At 45.4% G+C, this 23,160-nt stretch overlaps 1 protein-coding gene across 1 annotated transcript in view; it reads right to left on the bottom strand.

Moving 5' to 3' along the window:
• Nucleotides 1–23,160, bottom strand: part of CLPTM1L (CLPTM1 like) — an 88,347-nt gene that overhangs the window by 5,091 nt on the left and 60,096 nt on the right. Inside the window, exons 12-15 of the mRNA XM_024195098.2 lie at nt 14,910–14,992; nt 12,050–12,084; nt 10,907–10,962; nt 10,768–10,812 (exon numbers count right to left, since the gene is read on the bottom strand). Coding sequence (XP_024050866.1) covers nt 10,768–10,812; nt 10,907–10,962; nt 12,050–12,084; nt 14,910–14,992 — 219 coding nt within the window. The remainder of the gene's footprint in view (nt 1–10,767; nt 10,813–10,906; nt 10,963–12,049; nt 12,085–14,909; nt 14,993–23,160) is intronic.

The raw sequence follows: 23,160 nt of genomic DNA, 5'->3' as shown, positions 1-23,160 counted from the left end.
TGGCACGCGTGCCGAAGGCGGCACGCAAGCTGATTTTCAGTGGCACTCACACTGCCCAGGTCCTGCCCATCGGTCTGGGGGGGGGGGGGCTCTGCATTTTAAATTTAATTTTAAATGAAGCTTCTTAAACATTTTAAAAACCTTATTTACTTTACATACAACAAAACTTTATAGAAAGAGACCTTCTAAAAACGTTAAAATGTATTACTGGCACGCAAAACCTGAATAAATGAAGACTCGGCACACCACTTCTGAAAGGTTGCCGGGCCCTGCTCTAAGATGTAACATGGCTCTTTCTTAATTCAGAAAGCACTGTCCACTTCAGAATATACAATTATATTAGTAAGTGTTTTAGCTTGAACCATACTTAGACAGGGCCTTAGATATACAAAAGGGGGGGGGGGGGAGGAGCCGGACAGGGATAGTATGTCAGGGAAGCAAGTGCAGCATTACCAGTAAGGGAAGGTCAAATGATCTTTGACCTTCATCGTCAGGGCCGGCTCCAGTCACCAGCACAGCTAGCAAGTGCTTGGGGCAGCCAACGGAAAGGGGCTCTTCGGTGGCGGGTCCTTCCGTCCCTCCCAGAGGGAAGGACCTGCCGCCGAAGAATGAAGCGGTGGTGGAAGAGCTGCTGCCGATCGTGGCTTCCCCCCCCCCCGCCGCCACTTGGGGCAGCAAAAACGCTGGAGCCGGCCCTGTTCATCGTCTAAATATTTATTTTTTATCATAACTTAAAAAAATCCACAGGTTTACAATGATGCCACATTCCTGATTCGGTTGAAAATGTGAGGACTCATGAATACCCCATTGATCACTTTCACTTTGTGGAGAACCAGTTACCCATTGATCCTTAAATTACACATGAACAACATGTAATTTAAAAATCTTTATTAAACTCTTAAACCAAAATGTATTTTCCTTGGTCTGCCAAAAAAAAGTTTGTCCATCAAAACCATTATCTCTCTGCCACATTTAAACTGTCTACTTCCTCCCATTTAGGTATTAGCTTCTCAAAAAAAAACCCAAACAAAAAAAAGATAGGTTTTTTTAAAATGGTTAATGGCAAAAAATTTTCTTTGGTGATTGCTTTTTGCTGCTTTTGTTTAAGAGCCAAAATGTTTTTGCTGATTCATTCCAAATAAAATTCCCCCTCAAGGTGAAACCAAGCCTGAAAATGTTTAAGCCCATAAGTGAATGTTTGAGAGAGTTGTAAGCAACTGGAAAAGACATTTACTGTGGAAGCAGGAAACCTTTGCTATAGAGGACTGACAGGTATGACATGTGTAAATAGTTTTGCAGTTTTTTTATATTGGTTTTAAAAACTGTACTATGGTCACAGGCAACCTTCATAGCACATGGATATGTGCACCTTCAGAGCTCCAATCATAAGGCTCTAACATCGATAAAATGACCAGTTACAACAAGTAGCCGGAATATATAAAGTTTATTCTCAGTTTTTGGAAACAAACCCCAAATTTCTCATAACCTAGCAGCTATAATACAAAAGAACTGGTCAGGCAAAATCGTCTACTATGTACTGCTCCAGTGGGTATAAGAAACTCAAAGTACACACCCTAAAGAAACCAAAGTGGGTGAAATTCTGCTGGTTTCCTTGTTTGTCTCAAAAAACTAGCAAAAATACATCACTACTATGCAAGACAACAATCCAATCTGTGGGTCAAAATATCCAAAGATATTCTGCATTTAAACTCTAATATCTACCTCTATGTTCTATACATGTCACCAACCAACTCCCCCTTATGACTAAGACTATGACCAGATGTTTGGGAAATTACTTAAGCACTAGGAAGAATTATCTGTGAGGACATAATGTGCTCACAGACAGAATGAGACTTCATCCTCACTGAGGAAACAAGCACACATTCAGACTGCACACACCTACCACAGCATCCCAAAGCACACACATTTCACCATGAATAGAAAGAAAAAATAAAGTGTGTGGTAAAGGCATGGTCTATACCAGGGGTGGGCAAACTACGGCCTGTGGATCAGGTCCAGCCCATCAGAACTTTTAATCTGGCCCTCAAGCTTCCGCAGGGGAGAGAGGTTAGGGGCTTGCCCCGCTCTGGCGCTGCTCCCACCCCAAGCGCCGCCCCCCGCAGCTCCCATTGGCCGGGAACTGCAGCCAATGGGAGCTGCAGGGGCAGCGCCTACAGACGGGGCAGTGCGCAGAGCCACCTGGCTGGCGCCACGCCTCCATGTAGGAGCCGGAGGGAGAATTGCTGCTGTTTCTGGGAGCTATGGGGGCAGCGCCTGCGGATCGGCAGCGCGCAGAGCTGCCTGGCTGGTGCCATGCCTCCTTGTATAGGAGCCGGAGGGTGGACATGCCGCTGCTTCCGGGAGCTGCTTGAGGTAAGCACCGCCCAGAGCCTGCACCTCTGAGACCCCTTCCCCCCCGCTCCCCAACCCCCTGCCCCAGCCCTGATCCCCCTCCCCACCTCCGAACCCCTCAGTTCTAGCCCGGAGCACCCTCTTGCACCTCAAATCCTGCAGGGTGTGGCAGAAGGGGAATGCTCAGGGGTGCAGGTGGAAGCACAGGCAATGGTCTGTGAGGGGGGAAGGTCAGAGGCAGAGCAAGATCGGTGGAAGCATGTGACTGTGAGGAGCAGGCCAAGGAAAAGGAGGGCTAGTGACGGGGGAATAGAACTCAGGAACAGGTTTGAGTGTTTGGATAACGAGGAAGAGAGGCAGCAGGTGGTAACTGATGGTGGGAGGCAGAGGAAGAAGAGAAGAGCGGCTAGTCCGATAGAGAGAGGGCAGGAGTTGATGGAGACAGCACCTATACCAGGCCCCAGTAGGATAGAGGATGGCACTAGGGGGACTATAAGGGAAAATAGAGAGACACAAGAGGTACGACTACAGGGGACAGGGGATAGATTTGTACAGAGTACTGTCACCAGGCAAAGGCAGGTTTATGTGATTGGAGACTCCTTGCTGAGGAGGTTGGACAGGCCTGTGACCAGAGCAGACCCTGAAAACAGAAGGGTGTGCTGTCTGCCGGGCGCTAAGATAAGGGATGTGGACCTGCGGTTGAAAAGGATCCTAAAAGGAGCAGGTAAGAACCCTTTGATCATACTTCACGTAGGAACGAATGACACGGCTAGGTTCTCGCTAGAGAGAATTAAGGGAGATTATGCCAGGCTGGGGAAGACGCTTAAGGAAGTGGAGGCTCAGATTATCTTTAGTGGGATTCTGCCTGTTCCAAGAGAAGGACAGCAAAGGGCTGACAGAATTATGAGGATAAATAGCTGGCTAAGGGAGTGGTGCTATAAGGAGGGCTTTGGGATGTATGGCCACTGGGAGGCTTTTGGGGACAGACAGCTGTTCTCGCGGGATGGACTTCACCTGAGTAGGGAAGGGAATAGACTTCTGGGAGGGAGGCTGGCTCATCTCATCAAAAGGGCTTTAAACTAGGAACTTGGGGGAGACGGTTGGGAGATGTTCAGTTAATCTCCACGCCAGATTCCAACACTGAAAAGGACTGTGAGGAGATAAGCACAGACATAGGTGGGGGTAGGGAATTGGACATAAGAAAGAGGGGGCGGATGGACAGCATGGGGTCCGTTCCAAATTGCATAACTAATGGGAGAAAGGATAGACAGCATACGGTAAGATGTTTATACACCAATGCGAGAAGCCTAGGTAACAAAATGGAGGAATTGGAGCTCCTGGTCCAAGAAATGAAACCTGATATCGTAGGAATAACCGAAACGTGGTGGAACGGTAATCATGACTGGAGTACAGGTATGGAAGGGTATGTGCTGTTTAGGAATGACCGGAAAAAAGGTAAAGGTGGGGGAGTGGCATTATATGTCAATAATGAGATAAAATGTAAAGAAATAATAAGTGATGGGATGGATAAGACAGAGTCTGTATGGGCAATAATTACACTGCATAAAAGAACTACTAGAGCCTCCCCCGAGATAGTGCTTGGGGTGTGCTATAGACCGCCGGGATCTAGCCTGGAGGCGGACAAAGAACTACTTAACGTTTTTAGGGAAGTAAAAACTGATAAGAACTGTGTCATCATGGGGGATTTTAACTTCCCAGATATAGATTGGGTAACAAATGCTAGTAACAATAATAGGGCTCAGATGTTCTTAGACGTGCTAGCAGATGAATTCCTTCATCAAGTAGTAAGTGAACCGACGAGGGGGGATGCCATTTTAGATTTAGTGCTGGTGAGTAGTGAGGACCTCGTTGAAGAAATGGTTGTAGGGGACAACCTTGGCTCGAGTGACCATGAGCTAATTCAGTTTAAACTTAATGGAAGGATTAACAGAAATGATACTGTGACTAAGGTTTACAATTTCAAAAAGGCCAACTTTAATAAATTAAGGCAACTACTTAGGGAAGTGGATTGGGCTAACATACTTAGGGATCTAAAGGCAGATGATGCCTGGGATTATTTCAAGCAGAAGTTGCATGAGATGTCTGAGGCCTGTATCCCGAGAAAGGGAAAACGATTAGTGGGCAGGAGATTTAGACCTAGCTGGATGAGCGGGAGTCTCAAAGGGGCGATTAAGAAAAAACAGAAAGCGTACAGAGAATGGAAGAAGGGAGGGATCAGCAAGGAAACCTACCTTAGTGAGTTTAGAGCATGTAGGGATGCGGTGAGAAAGGCCAAAAGCCGTGTAGAGTTGGACCTTGCGAGGGGAATTAAATCCAATAGTAAGAGGTTTTATAGCCATATAAATAGGAAGAAAACAAAGAAAGAGGAAGTGGGACCGCTGAAGAATGTGGATGGAGTGGAAATCAAGAATAATCTAGGCATGGCACAATATCTAAATGAATATTTTGCTTCGGTCTTTAATAAGGCTAATGAAGGGATTAGGAATAGAGGGAGTAGGACAGAGGGGAATAGAGGAGGGGGGATAGACATTACAGTATCAGAGGTGGAAGCCAAACTTGACCAGCTAAATGGGACTAAATCGGGCGGACCGGATGATATTCATCCTAGAATATTGAAGGAACTGGCGCGAGAAATTGCGAGCCCCTTGGCGACAATTTTTAATGAATCTGTAAACTCGGGGGTGGTACCGTTGGACTGGAAAATAGCTAATGTGGTTCCTATTTTCAAGAAGGGGAAAAAAAGTGACCCGGGTAACTACAGGCCTGTTAGTTTAACTTCTGTAGTATGTAAGGTCTTGGAAAAAATTTTGAAGGAGAAAGTAGTTAAGGACCTTGAGGTGAATGGCAATTGGGACAGATTACAACATGGGTTTACAAAAGGCAGGTCGTGCCAAACCAACCTGATCTCCTTCTTTGAGAAAGTAACAGACCTCCTAGATAAAGGAAATGCGGTGGATCTAATATACCTCGATTTTAGTAAAGCGTTTGATACGGTTCCGCATGAGGAATTATTGGTTAAATTGGATAAGATGGGGATCGATAGGAAAATCCAGAGGTGGATAAGGAACTGGTTAAAGGGGAGACTGCAGCGGGTAGTACTGAAAGGTGAACTGTCAGATTGGAGGGAGGTCACCAGTGGGGTTCCTCAAGGTTCGGTTCTGGGTCCGATTTTATTTAATCTATTCGTTACTGACCTCGGAACCGAATGTAGGAGTGGGCTGATAAAGTTTGCGGATGACACAAAGTTGGGAGGCATTGCCAACTCGGAGAAGGATCGGGATATTCTGCAGGGAGACTTGGATGACCTTGTAAATTGGAGTATTAGTAATAGGATGAGATTTAATAGTGAGAAGTGTAAGGTGATGCATTTAGGGATGACTAATAAGAATTTCAGTTATAAGCTAGGGACGCATAGGTTAGAAGTGACTGAGGAGGAGAAGGACCTCGGAGTCCTGGTTGATCGCAGGATGACTATGAGTCGGCAATGCGACGTGGCTGTGAAAAAAGCTAATGCGATCTTGGGATGCATAAGGCGAGGTATTTCTAGTAGAGACAAGGAGGTGCTGCTTCCGTTATACAAGGCGCTGGTGAGACCTCACTTGGAGTACTGTGTGCAGTTCTGGTCTCCTATGTTCAAAAGGGATGAACTGAAACTGGAACGGGTACAGAGAAGGGCAACTAGGATGATCCGAGGAATGGAAAACCTTTCCTATGAAAGGAGACTCGAGGAGCTTGGTTTGTTTAGCCTAACCAAAAGAAGGCTGAGGGGGGATATGATTGCTCTCTTTAAATATATCAAAGGGATAAATACCAGGGAGGGGGAGGAATTATTTCAGCTCAGTGCTAATGTGGACACGAGAACGAATGGATATAAACTGGCCGTGGGGAAATTTAGGCTTGAAATTAGACGAAGGTTTCTAACCGTCAGAGGGGTGAAATTTTGGAACAGCCTTCCGAGGGAAACGGTGGGGGCGAAAGACCTCTCTGGCTTCAAGATTAGGCTAGATAAGTTTATGGAGGGAATGGTTTGATGGGATTACGTGATTCTAATCAATTAGGCAATAACGGCCATCGCTGGTAAAATGAGGGTCTGGCTAGAGAATCTTGCCTGTATGCTCGGGGTTTTGCTGATCGCCATATTTGGGGTCGGGAAGGAATTTTCCTCCAGGGTAGATTGGCAGTGGCCCTGGAGGTTTTTCGCCTTCCTCCGAAGCATAGGGCAGGGGTCGCAAGCTGGAAGATTCTCTGTGACTTGAAGTCTTTAGATCACGATCTGGAGACTTCAACAGCAGAGCTAAGGGAAAGTGGGGGGGTCAGCTTTTGTGGCCTGCATCATGCGGGGGGTCAGACTAGATGACCATATTGGTCCCTTCTGACCTTAAAGTCTGTGAGTCTATGAGTCTATTCCCAGCCCCACCTCCCAAGCTGGAGCCCTCCGCCCCCAATATCCAATTTAGTGAGCATTCATGGCCCACCATACAATTTCTATATCCAGATGTGGCCCTCAGGCCAAAAAGTTTGCCCACCCCAATCTATACATTCTCAATAGGACAAGAAGGGACTCTCTAGACAGATCTATGTTTTGCTCAAAAGGACAGTGTGATTTACTATGCTACAATAGATCTGGACTCAGAGTCCTTCCTGCACTTATATCTGATTTTGTTTATTCAGGAGATCATGTTATCTATCAGAAATGTAGAGAATTTTATTGAAAATTACAGCAGATAATACAATACTGCAAGTCTAATTTTATTCTTTATATGGCCTAGGTAATTCTTTCCCCATGATCTGACATAATGCAGCAAAAAAATCCATCTTCTCAAGAAGAGTGCTTGATGTTTATAACATTTTTGCTGTCTTGTTTGAATTTTTTGTGTGCATGTGTCTGTTAACATTATTAAGATTTGCATTTTGATGCTGCATCCTAAACTCCGTGGCAGATTCATTTAGATTAAAATGGTTGTTTTAATGATTAAGTAGGAAAATAAATAATTAGTAAAGATGCCTCTGTCTTATTCATTTTTATATTAGGTTTCCATCTAGGTAAGTGTGGGAGGCAACCTATGATGGGATAAACACACTTGTTGGATGTTTTTGCTATCGTTATCAACATTGAAAAAGTGCCAATTCTGCGCCAAAAAAAATAAAAATTCTGCACACATTTTAAAATTCTGCAAATTTTATTTGTCAAAATAACTCTACATTATCATGCCAGTCTCGATTATTTTGGTAATTTATTCCAAAATACCTGTCAGCAAGTATATATGTAACAATACAGACACACACACAAAAAAATCCCCCCAGGAGTAGAGAATTAAAGAAACTCCGATGACAACCCAGTTCCTGTTTCTCTGCCCCCTCCCCCATCCCAGAGCCCAGCTGGAGGGGGGGGGAGGTGTCAAACACCCAAAGCCCCTCCCACTCAGAGCCTCTCCGGCCCAGATACCCGCACCCTCTTTCCCCCCTGCCCAGATACCCGCACCCCTCTCAACCCAGTGCTGAGCTACAGCCCCACCCTTGCCCAGACACCCACACCCCTTCCTCCCTAGTGGCCAGCCACAGGGCCCCCCCCTCAGAGCCCAGGGAACCAGAGGGAGAAACAAGCCTGGGACCCAGCATCAGGCTGTGTGGAGTTTACTGCGTGCTGCCGTCTCACCAAGGGCAAGTCATGCCTGACCAACCTAATTGCCTTCTATGAGGAGATAACTGGGTCTGTGGATGAGGGGAAAGCAGTGGACGTGTTATTCCTTGACTTTAGCAAAACTTTTGATATGGTCTCCCACAGTATTCTTGCCAGCAAGTTAAAGAAATATGGGCTGGATGAATGGACTATAAGGTGGATAGAAAGCTGGCTAGATCGTCGGGCTCAACGGGTAGTGATCAATGGCTCCATGTCTAGTTGGCAGCCGGTTTCAAGCAGAGTGCCCCAAGGGTCAGTCCTGGGGCCGGTTTTGTTCAGTATCTTCATTAATGATCTGGAGAATGGCGTGGACTGCACCCTCAGCAAGTTTGCAGATGACACTAAACTGGGAGGAGTGGTAGATACGCTGGAGGGTAGGGATAGGATACAGAGGGACCTAGACAAATTAGAGGATTGGATCAAAAGAAATCTGATGAGGTTCAACAAGGACAAGTGCAGAGTCCTGCACTTAGGACGGAAGAATCCCATTCACTGTTACAGACTAGGAACCGAATGGCTAGGAAGCAGTTCTGCAGAAAAGGACCTAGGGGTTATAGTGGACGAGGAGCTGGATATGAGTCAACAGTGTGCCCTTGTTGCCAAGAAGGCTAACGGCATTTTGGGCTGTATAAGTAGGGGCATTGCCAGCAGATCGAAGGATGTGATCATTCCCCTCTATTTGACATTGGTGAGGCCTCATCTTGAGTACTGTGTCCAGTTTTGGGCCCCACATTACAAGAAGGATGTGGAAAAATTGGAAAGAGTCCAGCGAAGGGCAACAAAAATGATTAGGGGGCTGGAGCACATGACTTATGAGGAGAGGCTGAGGGAACTGGGCTTGTTTAGTCTGCAGAAGAATGAGGGGGGATTTGATAGCTGCTTTCAACTACCTGAAAAGGGGTTCCAAAGAGGATGGAGCTAGACTGTTCTCAGTGGTACCAGATGAGAGAACAAGGAGTAATGGTCTCAAGTTGCAGTGGGGGAGTGTAGCGGGGTGGACACCCGCTCCTGCCCTGGAGGGCTTGAAATCAGCCCTGAAAGAGGGCTGCAGGGGTAAAAGCAGTCCTGGAGAGGGCTGCTGCTAGGAAAGCGGCAAGCCTTGGCTGATTGGGGAAGCGGCCGCAGCTGGGCCATACCCCAATCAGGCCCAGCTGGTCCCTATAAAAGGCTGTGAGCTAGAGGCCCAGAAGAAGTCTTTCTCTGCATGTAGAGGGAGATGGGCATGGCTGCAGGGAGTTTAAACAGGGTACCTGAGTGAAGCAGGGCTGCGGAAAGGCAGAGGAGCTGGGGCGCTCCAGCCTAGGAAAGCCCCAGGCTATGGCCTAGCATTGGGCTAAAAGGTACTGGGGGTTGCAGAGGGCAGCCCAGGGGTAGGCCACGGCAGCAGGTCCAAACCCAACCTTGCCAGTGATGAGTAGGCTGATACTGCAGTCTGCCCCAGGGTGTGGGGCTAGACGATGGCTGGCAGTAGCCTTATTCTGAGGCGAGGTGGGAATAGTGGGTGGGGGATCCCCAGAGAGGGGAGACCCTAAGACTGAAGGGTTACTGCTAAGGGGCAGCACCCCAGGTACAAGGGCACCGGGATCCAGGGAGGGACATGGGGGCCAGAGGACAGGCAGATCACCAGCCTGCAGAGGGTGCTCCGGAACTGGAACAAGCTAATTCCTGGGAGTCACCAGCAGGAGGCGCCGCAGGGGTGAGTCCACTCCTCTACAGGCAGGTTTAGGTTGATTATTAGGAAAAACTTTTTCCACTAGGAGGGTGGTGAAGCACTGGAATGGGTTACCTAGGGAGGTGGTGGAATCTCCTTCCTTAGAGGTTTTTAAGGTCAGGCTTGACAAAGCCCTGGCTAGGATGATTTAGTTGGGAATTGGTCCTGCTTTGAGCAAGGGGTTGGACTAGATGACTTCCTGAGGTCTCTTCCAACCCTGATATTCTATGATTCCATGATTCCTTCCCACAGGGCAGGCAGGGAACTGCAGCTGCTGGGAACCCTCTAGTTCCCGCTCCCTCCCCCTCCCCCTGGCAGTGTCTTCTATGTGTAAGCTGGGCTCTGCTGGGTCCAGCAGCCCCTAGTGGCAGCCACCAGCTCTGCAGCCTATTTCTGTGGGAGAAAGGAAATTCTCTGCACATATTAATTTCTGCAAAATTCTGCACTGTGAAGTGGTGCAGAATTCCCCCAGGAGTAAGGCTACCATTTTAGGCTTTCTGCTGGTTTACAAAAACAAAATAGCTTAATTTACACTGTTTAATAATGTGAACAGAGATTTTGGAACACAGTATTGCTGCAATGTGGGGAATTCCTTGGTATTGTAGAGTACATGAGGTCTTGACTTTTTCCCAGAACTGTCTTTCAGTTTGCAACATATTTAGCAAATCAATGGAATATTCTATTACTATTTTATTGAATATATGCATTTTAAGTATTTTACTAATACGAAAGATTGCTGACAGTCAAAACCAGTCAACTCCATCAAAACTAGGAAGCTAAAATAATTCACATTATAGGAAAGCCACAATGAAAAAAGTGAAGGAGTCATAACTTTCTTAGCAAATAGAAAAAATTACAAAAAAAAATTAAATTTGTGCTGGGTTAAACTGGTAGTTTAATTCTAAAAATTCACATTTAAGCTACACATTATTGCCCCGCTTCTCAAGTAAGAAACAATTGCTGTCTTGGTAGCACAAGTTTTTGAAATTACAGCTTTACTTACTTTATATGTGAATGCCTTCCATGGTAAATGTGCAACTGATTTCATCTACAAGAAATGTAAACATAATTTGTAACAAAAATGAGAATAAGTTATAGATACTGAAAGCCAAAAATATCCCATTATAAACATTTAGACATACCTTATAATTCACAAACAGCTGGGGCAACATAAATAGGAATCCAAAAGCATATACCCCTGAAGATACAATATGAACATATTTTAAGGTAAATACCACAAAGAGCAAGTAAGTATTCCATTCAAATGTATACACTTTCTGTTTGATAGACATCTGTTTTCCCTTTTCATGTACACAAGTCTCCTTAGCATTAACACTGAAGCATTTACACTGAAGCTGGGAGTGTGCGTCCCAGCTTGGGTAGACAGACATATTAGCTCTGTTCAAGCCAACGCGCTAAAAACAGCACTAGCTCAAGCACAGCTAGTGTGCATCTGTCTACCCAAGCTGGGAAGCACGCTTCTAGCTGCAGTGTGAACGTATCCTAAAGGGAGGTGCACAAGTGCAAGATACACGTGTTATCATCCTCACTCTGTGGTTTATTTTAATGCAGCGGTCCTCAAACTCTGGGTCGCGACCCCAACTGGGTCGCAAGTTTTTTAATAGGGTCGCCAGGGCTGGTGTTAAGATTCTCTGCTGCCAAGGGTGGGGCTGAAGCCAACACACAAGCAACTTAGCTTCGCTTGGCCCCCTGTGGAATGTGGTAATTGCCCTGCTTACCACCCCTTAACACTGGCCCTGATTCTAGACTCTAGAATCTAGAGTAATACAGGACACTGGGGTCATGTAGTAATTTTTGTAGTCAGAAGTGGGTCGCAGTGCAATGAAGTTTGAGAACCCCTGCTCTAATGGACTATGTTCTATTATACCACTATTTTAAGGTCTTTTTTTCTCCCCGTTTGCTCCTCTATTTGACTGCTATTGTTTTGGGACGCACAGCCAAATCATGACAACCCCATATCACACAGTTACAAAATCTGAGATGTCCAAATTTTATTTTGAAATGTCACCTGTAAAATTAAAGAAAAAAAGGAAAAAAAAGAAAAATCTAGGCCAACATTTAAAAAAATAGGAACAAACTCAGGCTACTACATCTACACTTAGGCACCTAAATAAGTGATCTGTTTTTGTTTTTTTCAAATGTTAAGCACTCAACACCACCTATTGAAGTCAGCCCAATTTTAGGCTATTTTTGAAATTCCTGGCCTTAATATAAAAATAAATAAATATACGTATATTATGAGAGGAAAATACATAGATACTTACCATTGACAAAGCTGTTAATCAACCAAGAATACCAGCTAAAAATAAGAGACAGTGTAATTATTTTTCCTTTTCCTCCCCCCAACCAAAATGCAACACTAACCCGACAACTCTCAGAGATCATCATCTTCTAGAAAATGTTTAACATGGAAGAGAATGAAGTTAAAAACTTTTAAAAACAAAAATGACACTTCCTTCACATCTCATTAACTTCTTTAATTTGATAAGATTTCAGAGAGGGTATTTTGCTGTATTTTGAAGTGTTTTACTGTGACATGAAGTGCCTCAAGTGTCCCAGCACAAGTAGGGAGCTATATCAATGAGTGAATAACTTTTCAGGATTTTGAAAAACTCATTGATTCAAATTGGCTTTGAAAGGAATGCTATTGTACAATGATAACTCAGTAAAGGACCGGGTGAAGGTATATTTATGGGGGAAGGACCAGGAGACACATAGGGATTGTTATTAGTTTGCAGATTATACAAAATTGAAAATATTAATGAAGACAGAAGGAATATAGAATTTTACAGTAGAGATACTGGAAACATGAGAAGTGAATAAAATGAGATTCAACTGGGAAAAATGTAAGCTAACAAAAACAGATGTCCAATGGAGTGAGTACATAAAGCTAGAAATAAGTAATGCTACAGGTGATGGAAAGCAAATCAAGACTTGAGTTTGCAGTGTAATAGAGCAGTAAAAAGGCCAATGTGAATTTTGAGCTTAATGTAAGAGAACAAAAGTTGTTCTATCACACAGCGTCATTGTACAGATTACATTATGTTCCACTATGTTAGCAGAAATATATTTACAGTGAAGTTTTGGCCTTAGTGAGATTTGGTCAATTATTCTGTAGTCACAAAATGATTAACAGAATTTGCAATAGCCTACAAATTAAGTTACACCATTATTAAACTATGGTTAATTGTTCTATGGCACTTCCTTGCTGATGTAGTTTTGATGAGTTATGTCTTTTGTAATTTACTGTTCTAGGAAACGGCAAACATTGTCATTTTTCAACATTTAATAATGATTTAAATAATCTTCCGGTAATTAAGGAGATCCAAAAATTGTTCTTAGAAGCCTGTATATTTTTTCTTTATTTTCCCAACTGAGACAGGAGCTCCCCTGTGCTAGGTGTTGTACAAACACATATTAACAGAAAGTCCCAAACACTAAGAAGCTTACAATCTAAATAGATCAGAGGGGTAGCCATGTTTGTTGCTTTTTACAGATCCAGACTAAGAGTCTTGTGGCACCTTATAGACTAACAGATGTATTGGAGCATAAGCTTTCATGGGTGACGAAGTGGGTATTCACCCACGAAAGCTTATGCTCCAATACATCTGTTAGTCTATAAGGCGCCACAGAACTCTTTGTTCCAATCTAAATAGAGGAGACAAAGGACATATTATTCCCAACTTTACAGATGGGGAATAGAGGCAGAGATTAAGTGACTTGCTCAAGGTGATATAAACAGATTACGACAGAAAACTAACTGAGCTCAGGTCTTCTGAGTCCCAGTCCGGTGCCTTAAAATCACAAAACTATCTTTCCTGTAGGCGCATTCTACATTGTAGATACATCAGTGCAGATGTCTCTAATCTGCATAGTTACTACATGGGGTTTACACTGGTGCAACTTAATGTGATAAAATTACTCTATTGTATTAGAGTAAGATTCACTTGACGTTGGTGCAATATGTCTCTATGTTAGAATTTCCTCCATTAAGATTACATCTATGTTGTTACTGCAGTGCGAATTTCTCATGTAGACAGGGCTTAATATTCAAATTGGGAAATGAAGTTGCTTTTTCTAAAATAAGTCTTATTTTTACCATCCAGTCAAATATAAGTGGCTAATTCACAAGTTTTTCTAATTAACCAGTTACTAATATTTCTATAAACTGTAGTGGGTTGAGGCTGGCAGCATAGGCTGGAGCACTCAGAACAAGTTTGGGCATGAGGAAGATCTTTTGAAATATTTTTAAATGGCTCCTGAATGATTTAATTGGAAAGCAATATGAGTGCATGGACTTGCATTCTCCATTTTTGCATTCTTACATACCCACCTCAATATTTTCCTTTTTAAAAACATGGATTTAATGCTTGTGAAAAATACCATAGTGAAAGCAGTAGAGACAGAAGTTCTTTATCTACAGAAAAGGAACTGCTCAGACCGTTATGACAAGCTTCCCTAGACAACCAAGGTAAAATTTCAATCTTCAACATTTAATCCAACATAATTTAGGGAATGGCCAGCCTCTGGAGATAAAGGTAGTTCAGTCTCCATATCCATTCAATCCTTGACCTGTCCATTGAGGTGACTACGGGTGCTTGTAAGCTAGTGGGCAAACTCAGCAGAAATAAAACTGCAGTAATAAGCAGCGGGAAAAAATCAGAATGAGTTAACAAAAGCAAACATAGCAAAAAGTTTCTCTAAACTTGGGTTCATCCAGAACTCAGCACATAAGTGTGGATCCCTGACTTCCTACTGACACATTCTCCTGGCCTCTCCAGCAGCTCTTCTTATGGCTCTTCCTATCAGTAAGGAATGAAGTGGAAGTTAACTTCTTGTGTACTGAGAATGAGGTAGTACACTTGCACCCAATATCACAGACCCCATAACAGAGAAGATGGCTGTAATGTGAATATCCCTAAGAATAAAACTAAGACTTCAAATAGGTTGTCTGCCACCAATTTCCAATCACTACCTACCTGACTGATCAAATACCCCTTAGGACAAAAGACTTCTGCAACCCCATTATCTCACATCAATTAACACCAAAAAAGGGTAATTACAATTTTTAAAAGGGTGATTAATCTTTAATTACATATTTTATAACAATTTGTAGCACCCTACCTTTTATATTTCACATTCAGAAGTGAATAAGCTGCACCTCCAATACACAGTGGATACAGTAAATAGGACAAATATTTCATAGCCTGTTGATAACAAGACGACAGCTTTTTTCAGTTAGAGTTAGTATATCAGTATGTTTTAGAGAGATTTTTCATGGGAATTAGTTGAATCCACAATATCTGTAGGTTCTTTATTTGCATGCAAAGTAAGTTACATACCTGTATTTCCTGAATGCTAAAGATCTACATCTCAGTTGATTCCCTCACTTGAGTGTGTTCCCAATGCAAGACAAGGTGTGAACTCCTTTAGTTCTTAGTTTCAGACCATTAGGCACATGGGGGTGGCTGGAAGGCAGTGGGAGGAGGGAGACACAGGGTGAGGAAGACAGACGAGCGAGTCCCAGGCCAGCCATTTACAGAGTGCCTAAGGTGCCATCTCAATGTACCATGGTCAGCCCTTGTCATGCCAGCAAGTGAAAAGCCCCCAAACACATTCCAATTAACAGAACAGTTAAAAATCAGAAATTTTACTGTCCTCAAAGTCTGTGAGGATGAGAATAAAGGGTAATCCACTGAAATGTATATCTTCAGAAGGTTACTTACTTCCAAAACTGCTTTTCAAGAAGTAACAGTTTCACCAGATTCCTACTTTTAGATTGTGCTCCTACTGCAAGACAGATAGGAATTCTCCTAACTCTAAAAGGTTTTGGCCCTTTGCTATATATCAGTCGGTGTATTTCATGTATAGATCAATTGCCAATGCCTTAGTAACTCTAGAACTAAAGTCCCTTAATTAGTAGGAAGCAAAGTTTCACAACAATATATTTTTTGCCATATATGAAGACTTCAGTCAAGCTTTTAGTCTTAAGACTATAATTTGATTGGGCACTTATTTATTTCCCCACTGGAAGGTTAAAATTGGTAATTACATATTTTTACCTACCAAATTTGAAGAGAAAAGTAGCTGGTGAAAAGGAATCTAATATTTTCAAAGAAGCAGAAATACAGATAAATACTCTTACTTTCTGTAAAGAAATACCATCTTAATTGGATTCCTAATCTTAGACTAAAATGCTTGAAGTCAATTTTTTCAAATGAGAAAGGAACAAAAGTTCTCTAAAACAGTTTCAGATCCAAGAGAATTGCTGGTGACTTCGCAAAATACATCACTAAAAAAGGAGGCAAACAGACAGTTTACATGTTTCTCAAGAAGAGGACAATGCAGTTTGCATGACAAGCAAGACAAATGAAAGAATATGGTCCTTTGCATTATCATTAAGTTGAGATGTCAGACCACACATGCACAAGATGCTTCAGAATACATTCATACAGTTCCAGTAATCAAATATAAAGCACCAGCTTAAAGCAAAACCACCTGCCCATCTGTTTTGGGAGAAGACTACCTTCAGATTAAGGCAGTGACCTCCATCCAGAAATCAATGGTATGTCTACTCTGAATCTGGGAGTGAGTCTCTCAGCCTGGGTTGAGAGACTTGTGCTGACAACACTTGTGCTAGTGCGCTGAAAATAGCCACATAGATCAGGGGCCTCAAACTCAATTTACCTTAGGGCCAGTGCCAGTCCTCAAATCCTCCCAGCGGACCAATAATGCCACTGAAGATGGTGTTCAAAAAAGAAAACATTTATATTGTATTTTTGATTTCAAATTTCTTAGAAAGAATAAAACTGTTATACAACTTTATAGAATTCTTCACCTGCCAGAGAGTTTTTAGTGTTTCCCAGACACCTGGCAACGCTTTAGTTCTGTCAGTTTGCTGATGTTTGGCCTCAGTGACTGACCAATTGAAACCTTCAGGATTGCAGCAAGGTGTGCATCAGATAGTTGTGTTCGGTATTTTGACTTGTTTATATTCATTGTGGAAAAAAGTGACGGTGCCTTTATGGCTGACTCTGCCCGGCAACTAATGATGCTGCCTCCATGGCTGACTCTGCCGGGCGACTTTGAGACCCCTGGTATAGATGTTGCTTTGTTCTTGGGGCTCGGTTGCAACTCGGGATCTCAAGCCTGGGGCAGTGGGGTGGGTTGAGAGACCACGCTGATCTTAACACAGCAACGTCTAACACAGCTATTTTTAGAGCACTAGCATGAGCCCCACCAGGATAAGTCTGTAGACATGGGCTGGGTGGCTTGCTCCCAGATGCAATGTAGACACAGAGTCCCAGGCAAGGCTTGTCAAATGAACCTTGGTTCCAAGGATAAAACAACCCTGGTTACATACTGGGAAAAGAGTTTGGAGGAAAAGATATAGTCTATTTCCCGTACATATTAAGAAACAAAATTTGCACGGGAGTGCAATCATCTGTCTGTATTACTATATGAATAACCTAGCAGTGTTAAACAGATTTAGCAAGTTTTCCTGCATGTACTAGTGAGTGTTTTCTCTTTGGAAATAAGGTGGATGCTAAAAAACTTCAGAATCAAGGTCTTAACTTATCTAAAATTCTGACAGCAAGCAAGTCCTAAAGACTTGTTCAGGAAGGGTATGTGACAAACTGATTCACAGATCAGATTCATACACAACACCAGAAGGGACCATTGTGATCCTCTAGTCGGACCTCCAGGATAACACAAGCCATAGGACTTCCCTGAATTAATACCCATTTGAACTAGACCATATGTTTTAGAGAATATCCAATCTCAATTTAAAAACTGCCAGTAACAGAGAATCCGCTACCACCATTGGTAAATTGTTCCAGTGGTTAATTTCCCTCAATGTTAAAAATGTGTCTTATTTCCAGTCTGAATTAGGATTAACCAAGACTACAATAAACATCTGTTACACTCTGTAGCCATTCCCTTCTACACGCAGTTGAGAAAGGTAACACACTGAATGACTGCGATTGTCTGAGACTCTCTAGCATTACAACAGACAACTTGGTAGAACTGGTTCTAGAGACCCAGTCACAGTTAATCTATCTCATGAATCCATACATCCATTATGATGCCCCATCTAACAAGACTATTGAAATGTAGTCTAAATGTTGAGAAGGCGGAAAATGTGTTGTATTCAGTAATCAGAAAAGAATCCTGGAAAGGAGCTGGTACAATATCAGAGTAACTACTGTAGGCCTTGCTGGAGCCCTAGGCATGAATCAGAGGAGACTGAAACAAAGCAGACCTTGATAGAATAACAGAACTAGGCATCAGCTAATCGAGTAAGCACATTCCTGAGAAGATGGTACAGGAACACACAGACCCGACATAGGAAAAGGAGGGAATGACAGGATAATGGATGAGGATGTTTTGTTTGATCGATCAGGTACAAGGCATAAGAATGGTAACTAATAACATCTGGAATGCAATACATAACTTGTTTTGATCAACGTAAAAAAGAGGAGTAATAGGAGGGGTATATTTGTATTGCCCTAGGGAAAACGTTATATTAATTGAGTTGATAACTTGTCACTGGCATATACATGTTAATGTACCTGTAACCAGCGAGCCGGGGCACTGATAACCTGCTCTGTTGACAATAAACCTGGCCGAGCCTTCGCTACTGAATTGAGCCTATGGTCTTTCCTTATGATTAACATCAAGGTCTGCTGAGTCAACATCCTACAATCTACGCTGATACAGAAACATGGGAGGCTCAGGAACAGCAGCATTAGCAACAACTGCACCTGTATTTTCCACTCTGTTGTCCCACTTAAGGTTTTAGGTTCACAGTTGTCACCTCTCGAGCTGAGACCTGCATCTCCTCCTCCTGATTTGGGTTTTTAAGTCTCAGCAGCCCCATTATATACTGTGATATCCCCAGCAAGCCAGTCTACCTAATGGCCAGCCTCTGTGCATTGCTCTCTCTCCAATGGCTATGACACTGTTTTTACCAGTGATCACACAACTCCTTCTCAGCAGAGTACATTTATTTTAAGGACATAAAAAGTACACAGAGAACATATTTTTAAGAGTCCTGATACGCTCACTCCATATACCAGGACTCACTAATCAATCTCTTGGGGCCTTAATTAGACAGTCTTCCAAACTTTCGGCAAGGATTGGTGAAATCCTGTCCATTGAATCAAAAGGAAGACAGCATCCCCAAACTCAGCCTTAATATACCAAAAGCCCTTTTCCTAGTATCTGGAAAACCCAGTCTGAACCAGTATATGTAAACCACCATGTAGTTTCGTACTTCTCTGGATTTGATGACAATTCTCAGGGACTGTAGTAATCACTCCCTATTGTTTTTAGTTCTTGGCGGAGCTGTGGTAACCCTCCCCACATGGAGTTGCATACAATGATAAAATAAAACATTCATAAACTTAATACAATATGGTTCCCAAAGACACTGTGTGGTTGCAGTATCTGTAACAGGAGCCTCAAATGCCAAAGATGAGCCTTGAAAAAGGGTTAGTTCACCAAATACCCTCATCAGAATACCTGTGAAGAATAAACATGAAGAGGACATTAGGTACCACCAGTTAAAGTCATTTAGGTGACTTTTTGTAGGTTTTTTTTTTAAACCAAAAGTGTCATTGACACCAAAGAAACGCCTTCTCAGAGAAAGAACTATAACACCAACAAGTGCACCAATTCATCTCCTGCACAAATGTTAGGGAATAAATCAAAAATGCATAATGTGAGGTGAACGTGTGAACTGAAGACCACATGGCAGCTCTACAAATGTCCTGAAGGGGGACATGGGCCAAAAAGGCAGCCAATGAGGCCTGCCCCCTAGTTGAGTGTGCCTTCACAATTGGTGGCGGAGGGATTCCCACCAGGTCATAACAGGTACAGATGCATGAGGTGATCCAGTTGGAGAGCCGCTGAGTGGAGATTGGCCGACCTTTCATACGTTCGGCCAAGGCGATGAACAGTTGCAAGGACTTTCTGAACAGCTTAGTCCACTCCAGGTAAAAAACCAGAGCCCGTCTCACATCCAGCATGTGGAGGCGGCGCTCCGCGCTGGACGCATGGAGCTTGGGGCAGAGGACCAGCAGAAAAATGTACTACATGAGTCAGGACATGGTGACCACCTTCGGGAGGAACGAAGGGTGTGAGTGGAGCTGGACCTTATCTTTATGAAACACCGTGTACGGGGGCTTGGTGGTCAAGGCTCGGAGTTCCGAGACCCGCCTAGCCGATGTGATCGCAACCAGGAAGGCCACCTTCCACGAGAGGTGTGACCAGGAGCACGTGGCTAGCGGTTCAAACGGGGGCCCCGTGAGACAAGCCAACACCAGGTTTAGGTCCCATGGTGGGACTAGGGGCCTAACATATGGGAAGAGATGATCCAACCCCTTAAGGAATTGGCCAGTCATATCATGGAAGAATACCGTGTGGCCCTGCACCGGCGGATGGAAAGCCGATATGGCTGCCAGGTGCACCTTGACTGACGAGGGCGCCAGGCCCTGGGCTCTAAGATGAAGGAGGTAATCCAGAATAAGCTGGATCAGGGCGGCCACCGGGGAAACGCCCCGTTTGTCCACTCATCTGGAAAACCGAGACTACTTTGCCAGAACCGGGGACAGCGATGGTTCTGCCGAGTCACAAACAGGTCTACCTGGGGAGTTCCCCACACTTGGAAAAGTCTGTGCACCACCTCTAGGTGGAGAGACCACTCGTGCTGAGAGGAGAATTCCCTGCTCAAGCGATCTGCCCGCGTGTTCCAGGTGCCCGGCAGATGGAAAGCCTACAGGCAGATGTCGTGGGCTATACAGCAGTCTCACAGGCTGAGGGATTCGCGGCAGAGGATCGGGCCCCGCCTTGCCTGTTGATGTAGAACACTGAGGCCGTGTTGTCCATGAGGACCCTGACCACCTGGCCCTCCAAGTGCGAGTGGAAGGCCATGAATGCCAGGCATACCACTCTGAGCTCCTTGACGTTTATGTGGAGGGTCAGCTGACCACAGACCTTGGGTCTGAACATTCCCCACATGGGCCCCCCATGCCAGGTCCGACACATCGGACGCTAGCTCCAGCGATGGGGCCCTGCCCCTGAACGGGACCCCTTGGAGCATATTGCTCAGGGAGGACCACCACCGTAGGGAGGTGATCACTGGCTCGGGCACCGTGAGGACTTTGTTCATCCTGTCCCTGGCCTGGGAGAACTCAGAGGCTAACCAGAGCTGCAGGGGCCTCATCCTGAGTCTGGCGTGACGGACCACATACGTGCATGCCGACATATGACCCAAGAGGTGGAGGTACGCTCTGGCTGTTGTCAGCGGAAACCTTGTGACCGTGTCGATGAGCCCCCTCAGGGTCTCGAACCTGTCCGGTGGGAGGGAGGCTCTGGCCAACGAGGCGTCCAGGACCGCCCCGATAAACTCTATGCATTGTACCGGGACTAACGTGGACTTGGTGTTGTTTACCAACAGGCCCAAAGTGGTGCACGTGGACAGAAAGAGTGCCACGTGATCCCGCACCTGCGACCGGGAGCTGCCCTTGACCAACCAGTCGTCCAGATAGGGGAAGATCTGGACCCCCCCGGCGCCTGAGGTAGGCCGCCACCACCGACATACATTTCGTGAATACCCTGGGGGCAGTGGACAGGCCAAATGGGAGGACCGTAAATTGGTAGTGTTCCTGCCCCACTATGAAACGGAGGAAGCGTCTGTGCCCCTCGAATATATAAAAGTGGAAGTACGCGTCCTGCAGATTGAGGGGTCCCCCAGGAGGGATGGGGGTGGGGGGTGGGGAGGAAGTAAACTAGAGGGTGTATCCCCGGGAGATAGTGTTGAGGACCCATCGGTCCGAGGTCAGACACGACCACTCCGGGAGGAAAGCATCCCTGATGAGAACTGACAGGGCGCACCCGGGCATCCCGTCAAAACCGCCTCTTCCCCGCTTGCCCCTGGAGGACCCAGGCTGGGGGTAGGCTGAGACTGTCTCTGTGGGAGCCTCTTATAGTCCCATGACTTCTTATAAGTAGTCTCGTATTTTGAATGGGTGGCCTGAGCGGGAGTCTGCTGCAGCTTGAACTTAGGTTTAGCCAGAGCCGGAACATAGAGTCCCAGAGTCTACAGGGTCGTGCGGGAGTCTTTCAGGCCATGCAGCTTTGTATCCGTTAGTTCCGCAAACAGAGCTTTGCCATCAAACGGGAGGTCCTGCAGGGAGGTCTGCGCCTTGCTGGACAGCCCAGAGAGCAGGAGCCACGACGCCCTTCTCATGGACACCTGAGGCCATGGACCACGTGGCCGTGTCCGCTGCATCCAAAGCTGCCTGCAGAGTTGCCCTGGCAGCCACTGTACCCTCCTTCACCAGCGCTTTGAACTCCTTCCTGTCGCACTCCTGGAGGGAGTCCTTGAACTTGGGCAGGGAGCCCCACAGATTGAACTCATACCGGCCGAGAGCCTGGTGGTTCACCACCCATAACTGGAAGCTCGAGGACGAATAAATTTTTCTTCCAAATGAGTCCAGCCTCCTTGAATCTTTATTTTTTGGGGTAGGGGCTGGCTGGCCCTGCCGCTCCCTGTGTTTGACTGACTTGACCACCAGGGAGTTAGGAGCAGGGTGGGTGTATAAGTATTCATGCCCCTTGGCGGGTACAAAATACTTGCGTTTGCCACCCCCTCATGGAGAGGCAAGGCCACCCTGCCCGGTGCCGAGGAGGACGGAACATTAAACAGGGAGTCCGAGGGCTCCTCCATCTCCTCTGCTTGGAGGTGGAAGCTTGATGCCACCCTTTTTAAGAGTTCTTGATAGGCCCTAAAGTCCTCCTGTGGGACGGAGGGGCCTTAATCGCCTCATCCGGGGAGGGTGAGGAGGCCAGCGCGGTACTTTGTATTTCCACTGGCACGAGAGGGTCCACCACCTGGTTGGTCTCCGGGCATGGTGCCAAGGATGTACATCCCACCACTCCTTCCTCGGGGGGCTGGAGAGGGAGGCCGATGGCCCTTCTGAGGCTCTGGCCACTGAGCGAGTCCCCGCCGGGTGCTGCGTCAGGGGCCACAGTGCTCACTGGTACCATTGGGCCGGCCACGGGGCCCGGCACTACTGCACCTACTATGGCACCGGCGGAGCTGGCTGTTCGATGGACGACTACGAAGGGAGGCCGGGCTGACATACGACCTGCTGCTGTCCCTGGACCAGGAGGGATAAACTTGAGTCGGAGGCCTAGAGTCTGGTGGGGATCAAGGACTGCCGACATGAGTCTAGCCTCTGTCCCGGGTTTACTCCAGTGCCGTGGCGAAGAAGGCTTCTTCCTAGGCTTCTTGGCATGCCCCATGGACAGGGAGCGGTGCTGACTAGTCAATGGCGCTGAAGGGTTGCCATGCACCAACACCGTGGTG

Source organism: Terrapene carolina, unplaced genomic scaffold, assembly GCF_002925995.2.
Source record: "Terrapene carolina triunguis isolate 2854851 unplaced genomic scaffold, T_m_triunguis-2.0 Scaffold613, whole genome shotgun sequence".
In the NCBI taxonomy this organism is placed as follows: domain Eukaryota; kingdom Metazoa; phylum Chordata; order Testudines; family Emydidae; genus Terrapene; species Terrapene triunguis.
This window is presented reverse-complemented; position numbering and strand designations above follow the sequence as displayed.